Below are 18,533 nucleotides of genomic sequence, written 5' to 3'. Positions count from 1 at the left end.
CCCTATAAAAGGAAAAGGAGAAAACAATAAGGCCCTTCCGCTAGCGAGACATGCTGGTGAGGAACAGAGCTGCGTAGCATGCACTTGGTTCGGGCCCCACCTTGCCTCCTAGCAGCTGACCAGCACTGAGCCTGAGTCCTAGTTGTCCCATGTTCTTCATGCTCATCCGTCAGCTGGCAGGGTGGGACTGCTGGGGCTGCTGATACTTCCAGCTCTCGGTGAGGGATCTGCAAGCTCTGATCCGTGGGGCAAATCCCGCGGGCCCTCGGACTGTGCTCAGCCCGCCGACTGGAAGGGCTTGCACGCGTTTGAATGGCCGCATCGAAAGTGCTTGTATAAGGAGCTCTATGACGTCCTTGATTTCATCCCTTGACCCACAAAGCCTAAAATATTCACTACTTGCCCCTTTAAGAAACAAGTTTGCCAAACTCGGCTCTGGAGTAATCTGAGTCACATAGGTAATGGTAACTTTTCTGGTTTTGTGTTTAAAAAAAAAAAAGTGAAAAGAAACAGGTGACATTAATTATAATATTTTTTTCTTTAGCCAACATAGTTTCATTTCAACATGTAGTAAATATAAAAATTATAAGCAAAATATTTTACATTGTTTTGTACAAAATTTTTGGAGCCTAGTGTGATTTTTGGAACTTAACAGCACCTTTAATTGGAACTTGCTAATGAGGCTTGTGCCTGGCGGTGGCCCGGTGGATGCTGTCGTGTCGGGTGTTGGCATATCTTCAGGGTTGAGCAATTTGTGCTCCCGACACTCACAGCATTCACAGAGAAAGCTCCGGTAAATCCCGGTGTTGTCTTCCTCCTCAAGGTCACGTCGTACCTAGATTTAAACGGCACAGCCGCCCCCAATTTAGAGGCAGGGACGACATTCAAAGCCTCAGACAGGGTCCCCACTGGCAGATTTTCTCAGATGTGTTTCCTGGTGACAAAGTCCAACCGCCGTCCCCAGACACTTGACGAAGCTCTCATTTCTGGCCTCGCCTTTGCTCTGTCAGTTCCAAACCCACAGCTGGCTACGGACCCGCGAGGGGTCACTGATGTGTGCAGCGCCCGGTTCTCCATCCTGAGGGAATGCTGTGCCCCTCAGCAGCGCTTACCAGGGCCTCCTCACCCCTGCCTCCAGGGAGAAGGCTCCGCAGGCCCAGGTCGCAGCTCACACACAGGGGAAGGCCGGAACTGCCCTGCTTGCTGCTCGATCCGTGTGCGTGCTTGTCTCCAGCAGATGGAGGCCATTTAATTCTTGGTTAGAGTTTCATCAGCCCCATCAGTCTATGACAATAAACTGAATACGTGTCTTGGGCACACTGGGCAGTCTCCTACAGACACCCCGGGAGACCACAGCTCCAGACTCTGGAGCCTCAGGTTTCCCAGGATTGCCTGGCAGCAGGCGCCGTGTGTCTTCAGTACAGGGTTTCAGGTGCTTTGTTGCTTTGTGACTTTTCAGTCCCCAAGTGGAGAAGGAACTTTGCCTGTGAGAGATGCGTCCCTGGCACCCACTGATGGAGTGAGTTAGTGAATGGTGGTCATCTCAGGTGGGGCTCAAAGCCAAGCTGGTGTCGCAGTACCAGAGGGGTCGTGAGAATGGGCCTTGCTGGGCCCCACCACAGAGGCCCCAGGCCTGAGGGTCAGCATTCCTAACAACTTCCCCAGGAACCTGGAGGCTGCAGGCCCAGGGACCATGCTGAGGGGACCCTGGATCCAAAATTTAGTATGAGTTCACTTTGTTTTGCTAAGTCTATCTCCATGTCACTCTTACCTATGGTTGAACGTCCTGTCTGCAAACCTCCCAGCTAAGTTGTGTAGTTCAGGGTTTCCCTGACTCAACAGATAGAATTTTAAAAAAAATAGAACTGCATTCCCTTTAGTCTTTACTAGCTTCTATCTAAACCAATTTACCACGGTGTGCAAATATATTTAGAAAGGAAATTTTCTATCATTAGCATAAATAGAATGTCAATATTTCTTACTATAAATAGAAAGAAGGCATTAAAATAAGACACAATGATTAAAATAAAAAATTTTAAAAAGAGATTTTCTGAGTATATTGCCTCAATTATCTCCTGGGCTGGAGTGGTATATGTAACCCACTAGGAAAAATATTGGTGAGAAAGGGGGTCAGTCCTACAGAGATCTCTATTTTCAAAAGAAGACAAAATAGAGAAGAATAATAGAGATGATAGCTTCTTGGCATTTTCTGCTGCTGCCTCTGAACAGTAGACACCACGGGCCACAGTGAAGCTGCTAATGCCGAGTTCTGCATTCCACAGGGCCCAGGCTCAGCCGGGAGGGCCTCTGGCTCAAGATTCTTTGTGGCAAGACGAGCTGAATTCAACTCAGCCAATAAAGTCATTCCAATTTGCATTTTCATAAACCACCCTTCCGTTCTCCAAGTGTGACTTTCATTTTTAGGATAGAGTTATTCAGTCAATGGATATGCAGTCCCTTTAAAGGGATATTTATCACCCTTGAAGAGTCTTATTGCCAAATCTTAATAGTCTTTCTTATAACAAAGGCTTAAATTCACTACCAAGATGAAGAGGTGGAGCTTGAATGAGCTTTGCTGAAGCATCTCATGATGAAATAGATTAAAGTCTTCAAATGGTCGGCCCACTGAGGTGGGAGTCAATCCCCTGTGTTCCCTGGAGGCAGTGTGGGCGCTGTGGGTGAGCCCAGGGGGTAATGGCGGGATTGGAAATGAGAACACCTGGATTATGACCAGGGTCCTCTGGGTGGTGGGCTAGAACCCTCTGAATTGCCATACCTCATCTGTAAGATAATAGTGGTGGGTGGAGAGAGGTCACCTGCCTCTGAGGCTGGGGGTGAGGATTACCTGGAAAGATTCAGGCAAGGTGTCTCTCTGGTTTCTGACAGAGTAACTAGATGAAATATAGGTCTGCCATGTGTATCAGAGGTCCCCAAGACCACTGCCAGGTGCAGTGATTCCCAAGAGGGACTCACAGGACTTGGCATGTAGTTGGATTCCTGGCTGAGATTTATTGCCCTGAACAGACACAGAGAAAAGTCAGCACAGAGAGAAGGCACGTGGGCAAGGTCCAGGGGTCATGGGAGAAAGCTTCCCGGGTCTTCCTCAGTGGTCACACAGGGCGTGCTTAATCCCCCAGCACCGTCTTGTGACAACACACGTAAACTATTCTCTACCAAGAAAACTCCCTAGACTCTGGGTCCAGGGTTTTTACTGGGGACTGGTTACATAGACACTCTCGCTGTGCCTGGAATTTACCAAAATTCCAGACTTGCTGAAGGAAAGCAGGTGATTGGTCCAGAGCACACCGTACATGCAAACTTCAGGCACATTGAGTCACAGGTGCCAGCTAGGGTGGCGGGAAGCCCTGCTGTGAGCCAGGGGCATCCCGGCAGGTGGGCCTTTCAAGGGCTGCAGTCCCGGTTCTATCTGCTGGGTTAGCTCTTGTCTGCTGCACCTCCCAGGCCCTAGGCCTCTTCTGCCTCTGTCTCTGTCCACAGTGGTGCCCTTCAGGTGTCCTGGCCCTCTGCCTCTCATTCAGCCTGTCCCTGCAGCAGAGTCTGGCCTTCCAGCCTCTGCCTGCCACACCCTGCTGAGCTTGCCATGACCTGTCCTCCCCTCCTCCAAAGCTGCCCCCCTGGGCTCCTTCACCTCGTTCTCACTTCCACTCTCTGAAGTTTCGCTTGTTTGTTGGGTTTTCCTCTGCTAGAAGGAGGATACGTGTTTCAGGTAGAAAACATCTCTGGTGTTTACTCCGTCCTTGATGCTTCCTATCCCGGGGCCAGGCAAGTAGGTGCTCACTTATTAATTGTCACATGGACAGTGTGAATCTTTGATTTAATTGATCTCTATCCCAAAGAATAGGAAAACCCTTATCCCTCCCAATGACTAATTTATTTCCTTTGAATGTTGTAAGATGTTTTTAGAAAGTATTGAACTTGCAGGAGAATCCATTCACTGATATCAGGAGGATTCTGAGAGGGTCTGGCTTTTCAGATCCTGTCTTCCCACTGTTGTATCCTCTCTGAATGAACCTAAGATACCACAGGCTGACTCATGGGTGACTGCAAAGAAATTCATGGGTTGTTTACATTTAGGGTGTTTATGGGGGATTCTGCTTCCAACTTTGGGGCCTAGATTCTCCCAGTAGTTTTCCAGTTCTGGAATGGATACCCCAGGTAAGATAGGGTCACTTTGTTGGATGCCCCAGGTGCACTCTTGACCCTTCTCCACCTTGTCCAGGACCTTGTGTGGAGGTCCCCTGCGTTCTGGCTGCCATTGGCTTTAGTTCAGGGATCTGCATCTCTTTTTCTTGAAGTTCAGATAATAAATATTTTAGACTTTTCAGGCCGTGCAGTCTGTCAAGACCACTGAGTCACCCATTACAGTGTGAACAGAAAGGCAGCAGGTGAACCAACCACAGGGCTGTTCCAGCAAAAGAGTACTCAGAAAATCAGACCAGGGCAGCTCACGGGTGGCCTGCGGACTGTGATTTTTCTGTCAGTGGTTTGACCAGTGGGGGCCTAGGACAAAGCCCAGAGGGAGACAGAAGTCTAGATCTCTGCAGGCTTGTGTCCCTCTCCTGGACGGGCGGGGGGGTCATGGCTCTTCTCTGGAGCCCCTCCACGGACTTCTCTGCTGGACCTAGAGACCGTCCTCCCTCTGGCTCTTTGGGCTTGGACCTGGTGAAAGTGTGCCGCTGCTCTTGGTGTCTGCCTGTTCTCTGGGCTCCCCCTCCCTGGCCTGACCACATCCTGCTCATCCTGTGTCCATCTCTGCTCACATAGCTGAGTTTGAGTGTGCCCCAGACTTTCTGCCGAGGTGAGTGCATCTGGTGCTGCCAGGCTTCCTGAGATATACAACTTTAGGTGCTAAGATCTGGGTGGTCCCAGTAATCCAGGAGGACGGACCACTGTTAAGGACCCAGCCCTCACTCATCCCCATTCCTTTCTCTGGCCTTCACCCCACTGGGTGATGCCATGCTCCTAGACAGAGTGGCAGAGGAGGTTTTACTCTTGGAACCAAGTCTGCAGCTGGCTCCCCGTGGAGACCCCAGAATGGAGGCCCTTTCTGGTAATGCATTTGACCCCATATAATTTTTTAGGATGATCCCTTCTCCAAATATAACTATGGGGAAGATATGCTATTTTTCCATATGAAGAATCAGACTTAACTTTGAAAGTATTAGGATTAGCAAAAACTTTGAAATATTGCATGAATCCAGCTTGGGTTGGAAATATCCAAAGGACTGACTCATGAAATTTTAGGTAATTGAACTTCTGGAGTCAAGTAGACAGGAGAGTAATAAAAAAATGTCCTCTGCTAACTACTTCAGCCTGGATGCTTTTTTTTTTTTCTCAGCTCAAAACCTGCCTGGGGTTTGCTGTGTGGGGAGAGGGCCTTAGCCATGCCCACATGTCATATGTATGCAAGCAGGAGGGCTCCTGACTTCATCCTTGGTATCTGGACATCCCTGGCTTGTTTGCTGGGAGCAGGTGTAAGAGGCTGGGGAGGAGGGTGATTCCTGACACTGCTCGGAAGCTCGGCCACCTCCCGCACCCTCAGGTGTCTGTGCCCTTGAACACGTGGGCTAAGAGGAAGGGCTTGGCACTCCCAAGAGAAGTAGTAACTGGAGTAACAGAAGAAACTGAGGCAGAGGTTTGGAAGCAGCGTTTCGAAGGCTCCAGGAGGCCAGCTGGTGGAGGTGGCAGGCCCACTGCAGTGTGGGAGGCTCCTGTGCAGCCCACCCACCTTTTCCCATGAGTGTCAGTGGGTGGGGAGGTAGACTCCTGGGGAGGCCAGGAAGGGAGGTAGATGAATGACAAGGTCTGCGTCCAAGAGAAAGCTATGTAGAGTCACAGGTGCAAAGCAGAGAGCACTTGTAAGTTGGACATAAGGCAAACAGCAGCACGCTGGCAGAACAACACCCAGATGGTACTTGTTGCTGGGGACACATGGACTGTGGTCATCTGAGGATGAAGCTGTCAGTTAGGGGGATTTCATCATCCACGGAGTGTTGCTCTGTTTGACTGCAGCCCTGGTGCTGAGCTGTCTCAAGTCCAGACACTTAGTGACAATCCTTGGTATTTAAATGTTAGCAGCTAATCAACAAACCAAAAGGCCATCCAGCAGATATGCTGGACCTACAGGTCCTGCCTGCCATCGGCTCCATTATGCAGGTTTGCCCTTGGAACAGAGTCCTCAGCTGACGTTGGAGTGGGGGGAGCTAGCGAGGCAGCCTCGCCTATGCTCTGAACGTTAGCAAGGTGCTGTCGACAAACTTTCAAGGTCAAATTGATTATCCCCCGGCTTAGCCAGGCAGCAGCTCCCTAATCATGTCAGAAGGCAGGATTATCTCTGATCATTTGAGCTCCGACTCTGGACAGAACATCAAAAGCAGTATTTAAATAACACACGGTCACGAATCAAGGATTCACTGCAGTTTCTATTGCTATAAAACCAAATCGTGGTGGCTCATTTTGCCCTTTTAGTAGACAGGTTTCCCCAGGTTGTTTCGGCTCTTGGGTACTGCAGCCCATCCTGTTATGAGATATGGCTCAGGAGAGAGGGAAACTCTCCTCTGTGTCATGGAGGTTCATAAAGACTCTGCAAAAATACAGGCAGTTTATTGTCCCAAATAACCCAGAATTGGGAGCCGGCATACCCGGTTGTGTGTTGGAGAAGCTTGCCTTCTGAGAGCTGACCGCATATCTCTTCCCTGCTCAGCCTCAGTGAGCTCACAGCAGTAGCTTGAAATTGGCCGTGATGGGAGTGTTTACACCATGGAAATTGGCAAACATGGATCAAGGCATTTCTTTCTTGGAGAGCTCCTTGCTAAACACTTCTCAGGATCCTCTGGGTACCCTTCACTGCTGGAATATCCCCTCTACTTCTCCCTTGATAACTGAGTCTAAATTGCATTCCACTTTGACATTATATTAATATCTTGCTTGCTGCTCCAGAAATATAAAGCTGGGAAAATTTGCATAGTAAATTATTTTCTATTTCTAATCTTTTAAAAAGTCCCTGCCTTAAAAAAAAAAAAAAAAAAAAAAAAAACTGCTAACAAAGAGAACAAGGAATATTTGAATCATTGGGGAAGTTCAGTCTTGACATAACTGAGTCCTGCTGAGTAGTAGCCAGTTGCTGCCCTGAAGAGGACATTCAAGGACAAACTTCATTTGGAGTCCTGCCCACTGCTGTCTTCTGTTTAAAACAGAAGGGTGCACATCCAAGCCAGCCTGTGTCACCTAGGACGGTGCACCTCAGTGACCCTACACCTGTCCCCCAACACCAAATTAACTGACTCTTCAGTCCTACGAGGTCACTCTCTCCATCCTTAACTCTGACTGTTTTTAAAGTGGATATTATATGTCAGTCTTTCCTCTTACTCCCTGTGTTCCTTGAAGGCAGGGTTGTGTCTTACTGATTTGTACACATCTTGGCACTGAAACACAGTAGGCCCTCAATCAGGGTTACTTACATCAGTGAAGTAGTCTCTCAGAAGGTGAGTAAACGACATTTAAAGAGCAGCCATTGCAATTTCGGCTGCTCTGGCAAACAACCATTTGGGGAAATTTTTGACTTAACTGCATATAAGACTCTTAGATTTTTAAGGAAAAGAGATGCCTATCCCCATGCCCGGTCCTGGGGAGCTAGGTGGTGTTCTGATTAACACAATAAATTCCTGGCCCTCAACACCAATTTTTGCTTGGTTTATTTCTTTTCTCCTGGAAACTTTCAGAGTGAAAACCTTTAGCCGAAAAAAACAATTTAACAAGATAGACATTTAGTTCAATAGAAGAATTTTCCTGGTGTGAAAAAATAAATTACAAAAAGGACTTTGCTTCTGAAAGATAATTAATAAAAACCTTCCCATGTGATGACAAATCTGACATTTTGTCTGCACACTGGCAGGGAAGAAAGTGGGGAGAGGTGCTCGGTGAGAAGAAAATGCTCCACTTCACAGTGAGGCCCAGCCGGGGCTGGTAATTATTTCTAAGCAGGAAAAGGTCATAGTCTAGTTGTTCAGTTGACACAACATCCGGCCCGGATGTGTGATTATTCACATTGGTGAGGTCTCTCTGATTTCAGGGGTAAATATTGTTGGAATGTGAGGAATCACTGTGACCCCCTCCTGGACATTTGCACACAATGTGTTTACAAAATGTCTCCCTTTGCTCAGATACAATGCTCATGTTGCCACAGGCTGAATAATAGGTCCCTAAATACGTCCATCACCCAATTCCCAGAGCGGGAGATCATACCTGGATTACACAGGTGAGCATGATTCATCAGAGCAGTCCCCCAAGGGAACCGGGAGAATCACAAGTGAGGAATAGAAGGTGATGGGAAGAGGAAGAAGAGAGGTGGACAGCCGCAGGTGAGATGAGGCTGCACCATGGGCTTCAGAGATGGAAGGGGAGGAAACAGATTCTCCTGAAGGAACACAGCCCAGTGGACCCATTTTAGACTCCATGACTATAAGATCATAAGTAGTCCTTAAGCCACTAAGGTTGTGGTATGCTGTTACAGCAGCAATGTGAAACTAATACATGAAGCCAGAGCCTGAGGACTAGGGACGGGTGGTTTCCTTTGAGAAGTGATCCAGGAAGCAGGAGTGGGGACAGGAGGAGGAAGAGAAGAGATGTGAGGAGGAATCACAATGGTCACTCCTGCAGACAGCCAGGGATCCACCTGTCATCCTCAAGGGGCACACGCAATCGCTCTCAGAAGTGTCTGGACAAAGACAGGAAGTGAGTAGGACCTGCATCTCCTGTCCATCATTCCCATGAGGTTGGGGTTTCGTGTAGACTGGTTTCCGGTGCCTGACTCCTGTTAGGTGTTCATTATTCATCAGTTAACTTCTCGGGGGTACCAGGGCTCACCCAAGATGTCCTCACTCAGGGGCTCCTTTGCTGACCTGAGCCAACAAATCTCACCTGGAATTTGGGACCACTGATTTAATTAACAGCATTTCATAAGTAGACACAAAGGCCAACTCTGGGTAGCACTGCCTCTGGTTTTTATTCTTCCTAATTTATTAATTTGGATTCTTGCAAGACAGTTTTATCCTTTTGAATTTTTACCTTGAGCCTAGTGAATTAATCCTGCAATTTCAACAGGAAAGAGTTAATTTCATTTTGACAAAAATTGTGATTTCATTGAGTGGATTGTTTGGCTCCCTTTTAGCCAGATTCCAGAAGGACAGGCATTGTCTATTCAGTCCTATTTGAGACAACAAAACACCTTCAAATAATCTTGTAAACAACCCAGAGCTTGTTATCCCTGCCAAATTGCTCCCTGTTTCTTGAACTGACATGCCATGGTATTTGTATTTACCAAACTCCTACATGGAACATTCTTTCTTGTACTTTGCCTCTTTAAAAAATTCCATTGTCTTTCCAATGGCCTTATTTGTGACATGACCAAGTCCTCATCCGTGCCCCTTCATATTAATAATAGAATGCTAGCACGTGGCACATACTGTGAACCAGTTTCTGTCGTAAACCCTTTGATTTCTGAGCCCCACAACCAATGGGAAGAGATATGGTTATTAGTTATATTTTGCAAATAAGGGAACTAAGGTACAGGGAAGTTAAGTAACTTGCCCAAGACAGCACAGCAATAAATGACTATCTTGAACTCAGCAGTCTAGTTAAAAAGTCTTTGCTCTGAGCAACTTCCTAAGGAATTCTGAATAGATGCAAGTAGATGATACGTTAGTATGACATTAGCCGCCGATGTGTCTGTCTTGGTAGATACAGGTTTATTAAGGCCTTTGTTTATTTCTCTATCTCTGGCATCTAACACAGAGACTGGCAGATATTAGTCATTTAGAATTTTGACTAAGGGTCTTAATAAAACAGCAAACCCAGTGCCTCTAGCATAACAGATCAAAATGTGTTATAATGTAAGGAACAATTATTAAGACAAAAGAATAGGGGCCACCGGCGGGGGTCACAGTGCAGTGGTAGCGTGCTTGCCTAGCATGTGTGAGGTACTGGGTTCGATACTCAACACCACATATAAATAAATAAAATAAAGGTCCATTCACAACTTTAAAAAAAAGTGAAAAAGAGGGAAGGGGCTATGCCTCTTTCAGCTCAGGAAAGGAGCACGCAGGCCGGTTCTTGCTACAGTCTTGTCAAAGGCTTTGCGGTCATGAACTCCTTTCCTTTGGTAAGCCTACCTGCCTCAACTTCCCTCTACCTTCCCTCCCTTTTCCTCTCTCTATTGATTTGCCCAGATTACATTTATAACTTGAAAATCCAAGTAAATAACCAGCTTCTCCTGAGTGTCTGGGTGAAGATGGTGTCATGCTGGCTGTGAGTTTTCTGTAGCTGTGGTGACAATTTGCCATACCTTTAGCAACTTGAACAACACCGATGTATTATACAATTTTCCCCTATTTTCACTGGTGCACTATAGTTGGACATGATGGTAGGAGTGGTTATATATTCGTACATGCACACAATATAGCAATATAATTTGTTCAGTATCACTCCCCAGTCTTTCCCCTTCCCTCTCCCTCCCCCTGGTCCCTTTCCTCCGCTCTTATGATCTCCTTTTGATTTTCATGAGATCCCCCAACATATTTCTTTTTTCTTTCCTAGATCCCACTAATGAGAGAAAACATACAACCCTTGACCTTCTGAGCTTGTCTTAGGTTGCTTAACATAACATTCTCAAGTTCCATCCATTTTCCTCCAGATGAAACAATTCCATCCTTTTCTATGGCTGAATATAACTCCACTGTGTATATGCACACATTTTCTTTTGCCCCCCCCCTTTCATTGATGGACACCTAGGCTGGTTCCATCGTGGTTATTGTGAATTGTGCTGCTATAAACACGGGCATTCATGCATTGATACAGTACGCTGACTTTAATTTAAAGGCCACAAGTCCAAATGTGTCTTGCTGGGCTAACATCAAGGTATCGGCTGCAGGGCTGAAACCTTTTCTGTGATCCTTGGAGGAGAACCCTCCTTTGTTGTTCTTGCACTTTCTAGCTTCTAGAGGCCACCAAATCCCTTGGCTCAGGGCCCTTTTCTCCATCTTCAAAGCCAGCAGTACATCCTATGTCCTCTCACACCACATCCTCTGCCTGTCCTTTCATTATTATGTCTCTTTCTTTGAGTCTTTCCTCTGTTTTCAAAGATTCCTGTGATTGAATCCATCCAGTGCATACTCTATGACAGTCATCCTGTTTTAAGACCAACTGGCCATCACCCTTAATTCCCCTCTGGTGAGCACATCCTGGGGACCATTATTCCATCTCCTCTGGTCCTTATTGTCTTGTCAGTGCCTCCCAGCAGCTGCACACTGTGGATGGCTTATGGTCGACCTACCAAAGAGAACCTGGTCACTGGTCCTGGGGCAACAGTTTGCCAAAAGTCAGAGAAATGGCCAGACTCAGATTAGTTTTGGCTTCTGGTCCCCCGCTTTTCCTGACCATTGCAACTTCCCTTTTAGAAATTTGAAGGAAAGATGTCAGGTTTCATTGAAGTAGAAGTAAGGTCCGGGGGCCAGGGTGTTGGATTCCACTTGCGCATGAAAGCAACAGCCGGACTTGCCAGTGAGTTCTCTCCTCTGGCCTCCCCTGGAACCAAAATAATCTCCAAGTGTCTGCTACCTTAAAGGCCAGGAAGGTGACAGCTGTCCTACCTCCCTGAAGCTCTAAGTCATCAGGCACATGGTAAGGAAGTCAGAGTCGGCAAGAGCATCCCTGAAGACGTGGGTTTGCACTACATGTGTTCACATGTGAGCACATGCGTGTGTGCATGTGTGCGTGCACATGCGGGTCCTAGAAATGTTCCTTTCCTCTGTGCTCTCCTGGGCGACAATGTGCCTTCATAAATCCTTCCAGAACTCTGGGCTCTTGGTCCACAGGAGGCTAAAGAATCAATCACAATGTAGTGCCCTAACATTTTTATATCCTCCAACTTCGAGGAAGTGGCCTTTCTTCTCCACCAGTCTAAACCTCCCAACTGATTCCCGTAGACCAACTTTGACAAGAGAAACTGGAGGTATTTGTGGCAGGGATAAAGTAGCTGTCCATCCAGCTAATAGCAAATGCAGAGTGAGCCGGCGGCGGGAGAAGGAGGCGCTGGGAGATTGGAAAATGCTGGTCGGGTCGGCTCAAGAGAGGGTGCCCCTGAGGTGGCTGCCAGCCTGTGGAGATAATTATTTGTGGCAGGACATTTCTTTTCACTTTTGACTGCTTTGGGGACAGTCGCATTCAGCTTCTCTTTTAGTGCTGCTTTTTCTCCCTGGGCACCGGATGAGTCTGCGGGGAGCGGGGCAGCGGGCGTCTGCCGAGGTCCTTCATGCTAAGCGTGCTGTGGGCAGGGAGCTGCTGTGACGTGACACAGCAGGTCGATGCTCCTTGCTGGTGGCTCTCCTGGGCACCCATCATCTGCCCAGTGGCTGACTTCTGGGCTCTTGCTCTGGATGACGCCGGTGCCTATGGAGTCCTTCCTTCTGTTTTAATGGGTAGGGCAAGAGAGGCTCCTGCAGGACAGGTCAGGGGCTGCGCCCAGCCGTGGTGACAGTCCTTCCACCCTCAGCCTTGGTAGGTCCCATGGCCCATATTACTTCAGTGGAGTCAGCAGCATGACACGTTGGTACCATTGTCATGCGTGTGGAGATGGCATGATGGTCCTTGGCTGTCCCGACATCTAAAGCATGGGTGGCAACCTCCGGTGCCGGAGGGGCCAGTGAGTGGCACCCGAGTCCAGCGAGCAGGAACAGGGAGCAGTGCCACAGGACAGCTCCAAAAGCCCACTCCGTGGAACCTGGTGATCAGCTTCGTGACACAGAGCTCGGGCCACCCCAGTCACAGCTGCGGGCCACGCCGGTCACACTTCTGCCGGTTGGCAGCCCATGGTCTGCGAGAGGACACGCACTCCAAAGTAGGCTCCACTCTCGAATCGGAACCTGTCAGGACAAGCGAGCCCCCGCCCCAGCCCACTACTTTTAAGAGACAAAGCTCTGTGCTGCCTCAAAGAAATGGAAGCGAAAGAGAGAAACGAGGGTGATGTGAGGACATGCTCAGGGGTGCGCGGTGTCCTTCCACAGGAGCAGCCCAGCCGACCACAGCCGTCCCGACGTTCTCGAGGCACAGCCGACCCAGCACACCAAGGCTGCTCTTCCACTCTGGGACTCGCGTCCCTGCTGTTGCCGTTGGCATGCTTCTGAGCACAGTTACGCACTGAACAGTTTTATAGTAGCAACAAATAATATTCTAGAGATAAATGTCAGTGTCTGCCCCAGGGAATATCAGTGAATCATGCTATTAGAGATAACAATAAGCATTAATTGAGCAGTTATTACATGCCAGGTGCTACTTACGTCTCTTTACAATAATTAACTCTATCCTCAAGATATCCTGCAAGACACAGTGTTACTCCTGTTTTACATTCAAGGAAACTGAGGCACGGGTTCCTTGGCCCCTGTTACTCTATCAGTTGAACCGGGATTTGTACTGAACCAGCAAGGCTCAGAACTATGCTCCTTGTCTGTGGAGACATAACTCTGCTTTCAGGACAGGCAGATTGTAATTTTCCAGTAATAGAAACCCTTTGGGGATCATAAAATTTGATAATTGTCATGCTTTCAAAGGTATATTTGTTACCTATTGTTTATGAGGGGCAAGCTAACACATAAGCAAACACAAGAACAATAGAGAAAGACCACTATTATGGTGGCATTAAAGATAAACTCAGAACACCCACAGCATATATTGCGGCAGAGTTAAAAAGGGTTTGGGGAACAGTACGTCTAGGTCCTGTCTTCACAAGTGTGATGTCTGGTAGTGCCGGAGAAGGGCTCGCCTGGTTCTGGAACAATGTTCCGGGGCTATTCTACCACAATGATGGATCATGCTTTCTGTCTCACCCCCTAACTTAGCGGGATTGAAATTGAAGAGTGGGTCCCCATGCTGAGTTCACAAACGGACACTGTTTGAATCCTGCTAACCAGTCAGTGGGGGCTAGAGGTACCTAGAACGCTCTACCACCTTTTACCAACATCAAATCCAGCTTTGGGGAAGCGCTCAGTTGGTCTGGACTCTTTCTTCAGGGGCAGTTCTGTAATTCTGGAGATGTGTTACTGATACCTAGAGAGGAAAGAGGACGATGCTAAAGAAGCAGTGCATGCTGCTTCAAGATCAGCCGCCATCCCGCCGCTGGTCCAGCTGGTTCTCACTCTTGATCTCCAGGAGCAAAGGTCCTTCCGGGGGTTTGATCCCCTCCACGCCCTCCAGGGGCTCAGGCTCCTCTGCGCCCCAGCTTTGACACGCTCCCGAAGGGACTGTGCTGTGCTCTGCCAGCCGCGCTCCTGTTCTGGGACACCATCCTGTCATGCTGAACGTGGACTGACCCCTTTTCCAGGCCCTGCCTGTCTGATTGCTTTCCGTGACAGTCCTATCAAATCCACAGGGCCACGCGCAGTGCATGCCTTACCTTCCTTGCTTCCCTAGATGAGAAAACCCAAGTACAGAGCAGCCATGAAACACGCCATGTCACAGGGTCAGAGAAGGGTGGAGCCAAAACGGCCCGGGTCCTTGCGTTTAATGGCTACATTATTGCGCGTCTTTAAAAGTTCCTGCGCGGTATCTGGCCAAGTCCTAACTGAATCCTCGGAGTTCAACAAGTCTGTGAGTGAGCGGGTGAGTGGGTGAGCGAATGATGTGACAAGCTCTTACCTCTCAAAGTCACCCTGCCTGCCTGCTGTGTACTTAAACCTTTCCCCTGAATTTTGACTGGTAGAGGGACTGATGCAAGAATTTGCAGACAACACTATACCTTTGGGAAGTTTCTGATTCCACCCCCCTAAAGGTCAGCTGTTGGAAAAGGGTCATATTTTTGCCCTTTATAATTCTAGAGGAAACCTGAATAGACTGTGGCAGGGCTTCATGATAGACTGAGCCACAGGAAGACAAGACGGAGGACAGTCCCCCACAGAGTAGTGAGCCCCGCTCGCTCCTGGAGAGCTGTGCGCGGCATCCCTGGGGAAGTTGCATCTCCCTTAGTGCGTACGGGGTGACTAGTTTGTGGTCTGGGATTTAAGGGCAGAATTAGCCAATTAGAAGGCCATGTTCAGTTGTAGGCACAAGGGGCCCGGGGGCAACCTTCACCCGCTGGCTGTTTAACCAAATTAGCATCGGCCAGTTATAGATTTTCTGCTTGCAAAATAGCAAATTACTCTGAGTTCTGAAGCTGCCTAAAATAGCGTATGTGCCACTCAGGATGCCAGTGGTTCCATTGCCTCGGAAGTGATCCGCCAGAGCCGTGTCTCAGGACAAGGCCACGCTTCACACGCACAGTTGCAGGACTTGGGACTCCAGCATGCCCCGCCCTCCCGTCTGAGAAGGAAGATGTGGGCCAGGGTGGTGGCACTTTGATTTCAACTCCTCTGATGTGGCGGGGACCGGCTGCATCATGAACCTCCTGAGATTGATTCTCGCCCCCGATCCTTGGGGTTCAGTGGATTTCAGAAGGCTGGTATTTAGAGAGGTGCCCTGATTCCACAGCTGCCAACCTTTCGTACTCACCTTTGAGTTTGCTGGCGGGATGATGATGGGCTTTCTTCAGCTGCCTGTGTGCGGTGGTTAAGAACGTGGGGTCCAGTATCAGAGTCCGGTTTCCTCAGAAGCAGATGCCCAGCCAAGGATTTGGGCACAAGTAGTGGATCTGGAGGACTGGCCTCAGGAAAATGCTGACAGGGTGAGGAAACAAGCCAAGGAAGAGAAAGGAGACTTGGGCCAGAGACATGGTGGGTGGGAGGGTTGGAGCTCAGATCCAAGTGGAAACTGGGAGGCGACAGGTGCCTCCCATCATCTCACCTGCAGGGAGAGGGAGCCGGGTGTTCACGCACCCGTCCTACCAGCCTGTGTTTGAGGATGCTCCTGAGCATGACAGTTCCCAAACACTGTGACTGATACCATGGTCACCGTGAAGTAGTCTTCCACAGTCTTTAGAAACATTCTTGGGGAAAAAAAATAAAAAGAAAAAAGAAACCACAAAGTCCTCCCTTACATGGAAGGTCTAAGGGCTTAGACTGTGTATAGACTTAGAGGAAATTTAGACCTGAACTCAAGTCCTGACTCAACCCAGCCCAGCCGTAGGTCTGGGGCAAGCTGTTGACCTCGCTAAAGCTTTAGGTTCCTCCTTTGTAAACTATCCCCTATATTAGTACGTACTTCACAGAGCACTGAAGGGATTAAATGAAACCGTACATAGATAGTCAGCTTAGCACAGCTCCTGCCATGTGATAAGGGCTCAAAAATGTCAGGTTTCCTTGTTAAGCATTATGGGGTATGTTATTCTCTGTGCCAGTGTGTGTGGTACTCAGTGTAAACAGGTGAGGAAAAGAGGTGAGGCCTATTCTCATGAGGTTTATAGTCTTTGCTTACTAAACTGTTACCCAAGTTACACCTTGGCCTAGAACGGTATCATATACCTTGATATTTCAAAGCATATAACCTAACTTTCTGACTGATAGATATAGAAAGTAGCCTAAGGTTTTGCAAAGATAAAATTGAGCCTTTGGAAGAAATTATAAATTTAAAATTTCATGGTAGCCAAAATTCAGAAAAGTAAAAAGAAAGAGGTAAAATTAATTTTAACAATATATGTATTTAGCCCCACATGTAAGTATTCAGTTCAATATGTAGTTAATGTAAGATTATAGTTAGATATTTCTATTGTTTATCTTGTTTAGTTATCGAAATCCATTTTTTTTTTATTCCTTCAGTGTTTAAGTTTTGGACCAGCTGCATTTCAGGTGCTCAGTAGCCACCTGTGGCTCATGGCCACCATATTGGACCATGTTCCAGGAATAATGGGCCTTGGATCCTTTTAGAAGTAACATCCAAAGGAAACATCCCCTTCTCTTTTCCTTCCTCTTCGTAGATGACAGTGCTCCTTTGCATGTATGAAAGTGAAGTTGGTTTTAACTTGGGCATCACAGGAAATTGACAGTTTCTATAATGAAATTTCACACATGGAGACCATGGTGAGATTCTTAGCAGGTGTAAAAATCTGACGATGTTATTTCTTTAACTGCAACTTAATGGAAGCTGCAGCAGCTGTTCCCCTTTGTGGGTTTTCCAGATCTCATTGCCAAAACGAGTTGTTGGCAGACCCAGGAGAGGTATCAACTTGCCTCTTCATTTGGGAACTGAAATTAAAACCTCAGCTCATTTCTATAAGTTGCAGATTTGGTAAAAGTTAGCAGGGCAAACACATAAGCCGCTATTAAAATATTGATGGCCTTGGTTTCCTCAGGTGCTGCTGCTAACATCTGCAGAAGATTTGGACTGCACTCCTGGATTCCAGCAGAAAGTGTTCCGCATCAATCAGCCGGCTGAATTCATCGAGGACCAGTCGATTCTAAACTGTAAGCAGGATGCTTTGGGCTAGTCTCATGCTGGAATTCACTGGTGTCTGGGACTATATCTCAAGATGCAGTGTCTCCTACACTACTGTTTTCTGATCATGTTTCTTCTGTCACTGACTGACCCAGGGTGGAAGCGCCTGAACTGGAGACTTGCAGCTTAGAGGTTAATAGAGTGGCGTGTCTCTCTTTTCAGTATTTTATCATCAGTGGGCATTTCTGCAGGGCTCCCAGAAAAGGGGACTTCCAGCTCCTGTGTGAGTTCTACAGTATGTAAAGGAAATGAAATCCATTTTCCCTGGGCAGACCCCAAGAGCAAAATCGCTGCCTTCCTGTAGATTGCGGTCCTACCTCTAGTTTCTCATACATAGCATTAGATCAAAGTAATGGCGAGAGTATGATATTGGCTGCTGGGATTTTTTGACATAAGAATCAAAAATTCTTATTCTTGAAGCTGATAAGAGCGTCCTCAGAAAGATTCAAAACCTCTCCTGTTTGTTCTGTGGATTAAATTCAAATCCCCCCAAATTCCAATTGATTTCCTTAAAATGTGCATCCCTCAGATACGTGGTTATGATCCCTTCCTATTTTTAACACTAACATCACGTTACTCTATCTTTAGGGGAACAGGGTAGATTGCTAAGTGCACATCAAGCCTGGCGTCTGCACAGGAGCATTTAAAACTGAGGGTGGGCGTAACCATTTAATTTTAGGCTCTCGAGCACTGTTCTTTAACACGTGGGAATAAAGGGGATGTGGACCGAGGTCTAATGTGGTCGGAAGCTTCAAGGCCCCTTTAACAAAGGGACTCTGCGCCTTTGGCCTCACGGTCTCAGGGCTCCCTTCCAGGCTGCCCCTTTCCTCGGCTCCTGTGGCATGTGACTGGCGCTTTTAATAAAAGGGGACACACACACACACAATGGCCCTCCTGATTGTGAGGCTGCTAAGCATTTTAAGAGAGGAGAGGAACACGGTAATGAAGATGCAGTGTGGAGCATCAGGGGCCATGCAGGGTGCAGCCCGCACACATCTTGATGCAATTTCACCAATGAAATCATCTCGATAATTAGAGTCCGTCGTGGCAAGTGCAGGATGGGCACAGTCAGTGAATTCCAATATGTGATTTCCTGGTAA

At 47.7% G+C, this 18,533-nt stretch overlaps 1 protein-coding gene across 1 annotated transcript in view; it reads left to right on the top strand.

Annotated features, from left to right (window-relative positions):
• Cdh13 (cadherin 13) overlaps positions 1 to 18,533 on the top strand; it is an 899,199-nt gene that overhangs the window by 183,368 nt on the left and 697,298 nt on the right. Inside the window, exon 2 of the mRNA XM_047528617.1 lies at positions 17,291 to 17,402. Coding sequence (XP_047384573.1) covers positions 17,291 to 17,402 — 112 coding nt within the window. The remainder of the gene's footprint in view (positions 1 to 17,290; positions 17,403 to 18,533) is intronic.

The sequence above is a fragment of the Sciurus carolinensis genome, chromosome 16 (genome assembly GCF_902686445.1).
Source record: "Sciurus carolinensis chromosome 16, mSciCar1.2, whole genome shotgun sequence".
Classification (NCBI taxonomy): domain Eukaryota; kingdom Metazoa; phylum Chordata; class Mammalia; order Rodentia; family Sciuridae; genus Sciurus; species Sciurus carolinensis.
This window is presented reverse-complemented; position numbering and strand designations above follow the sequence as displayed.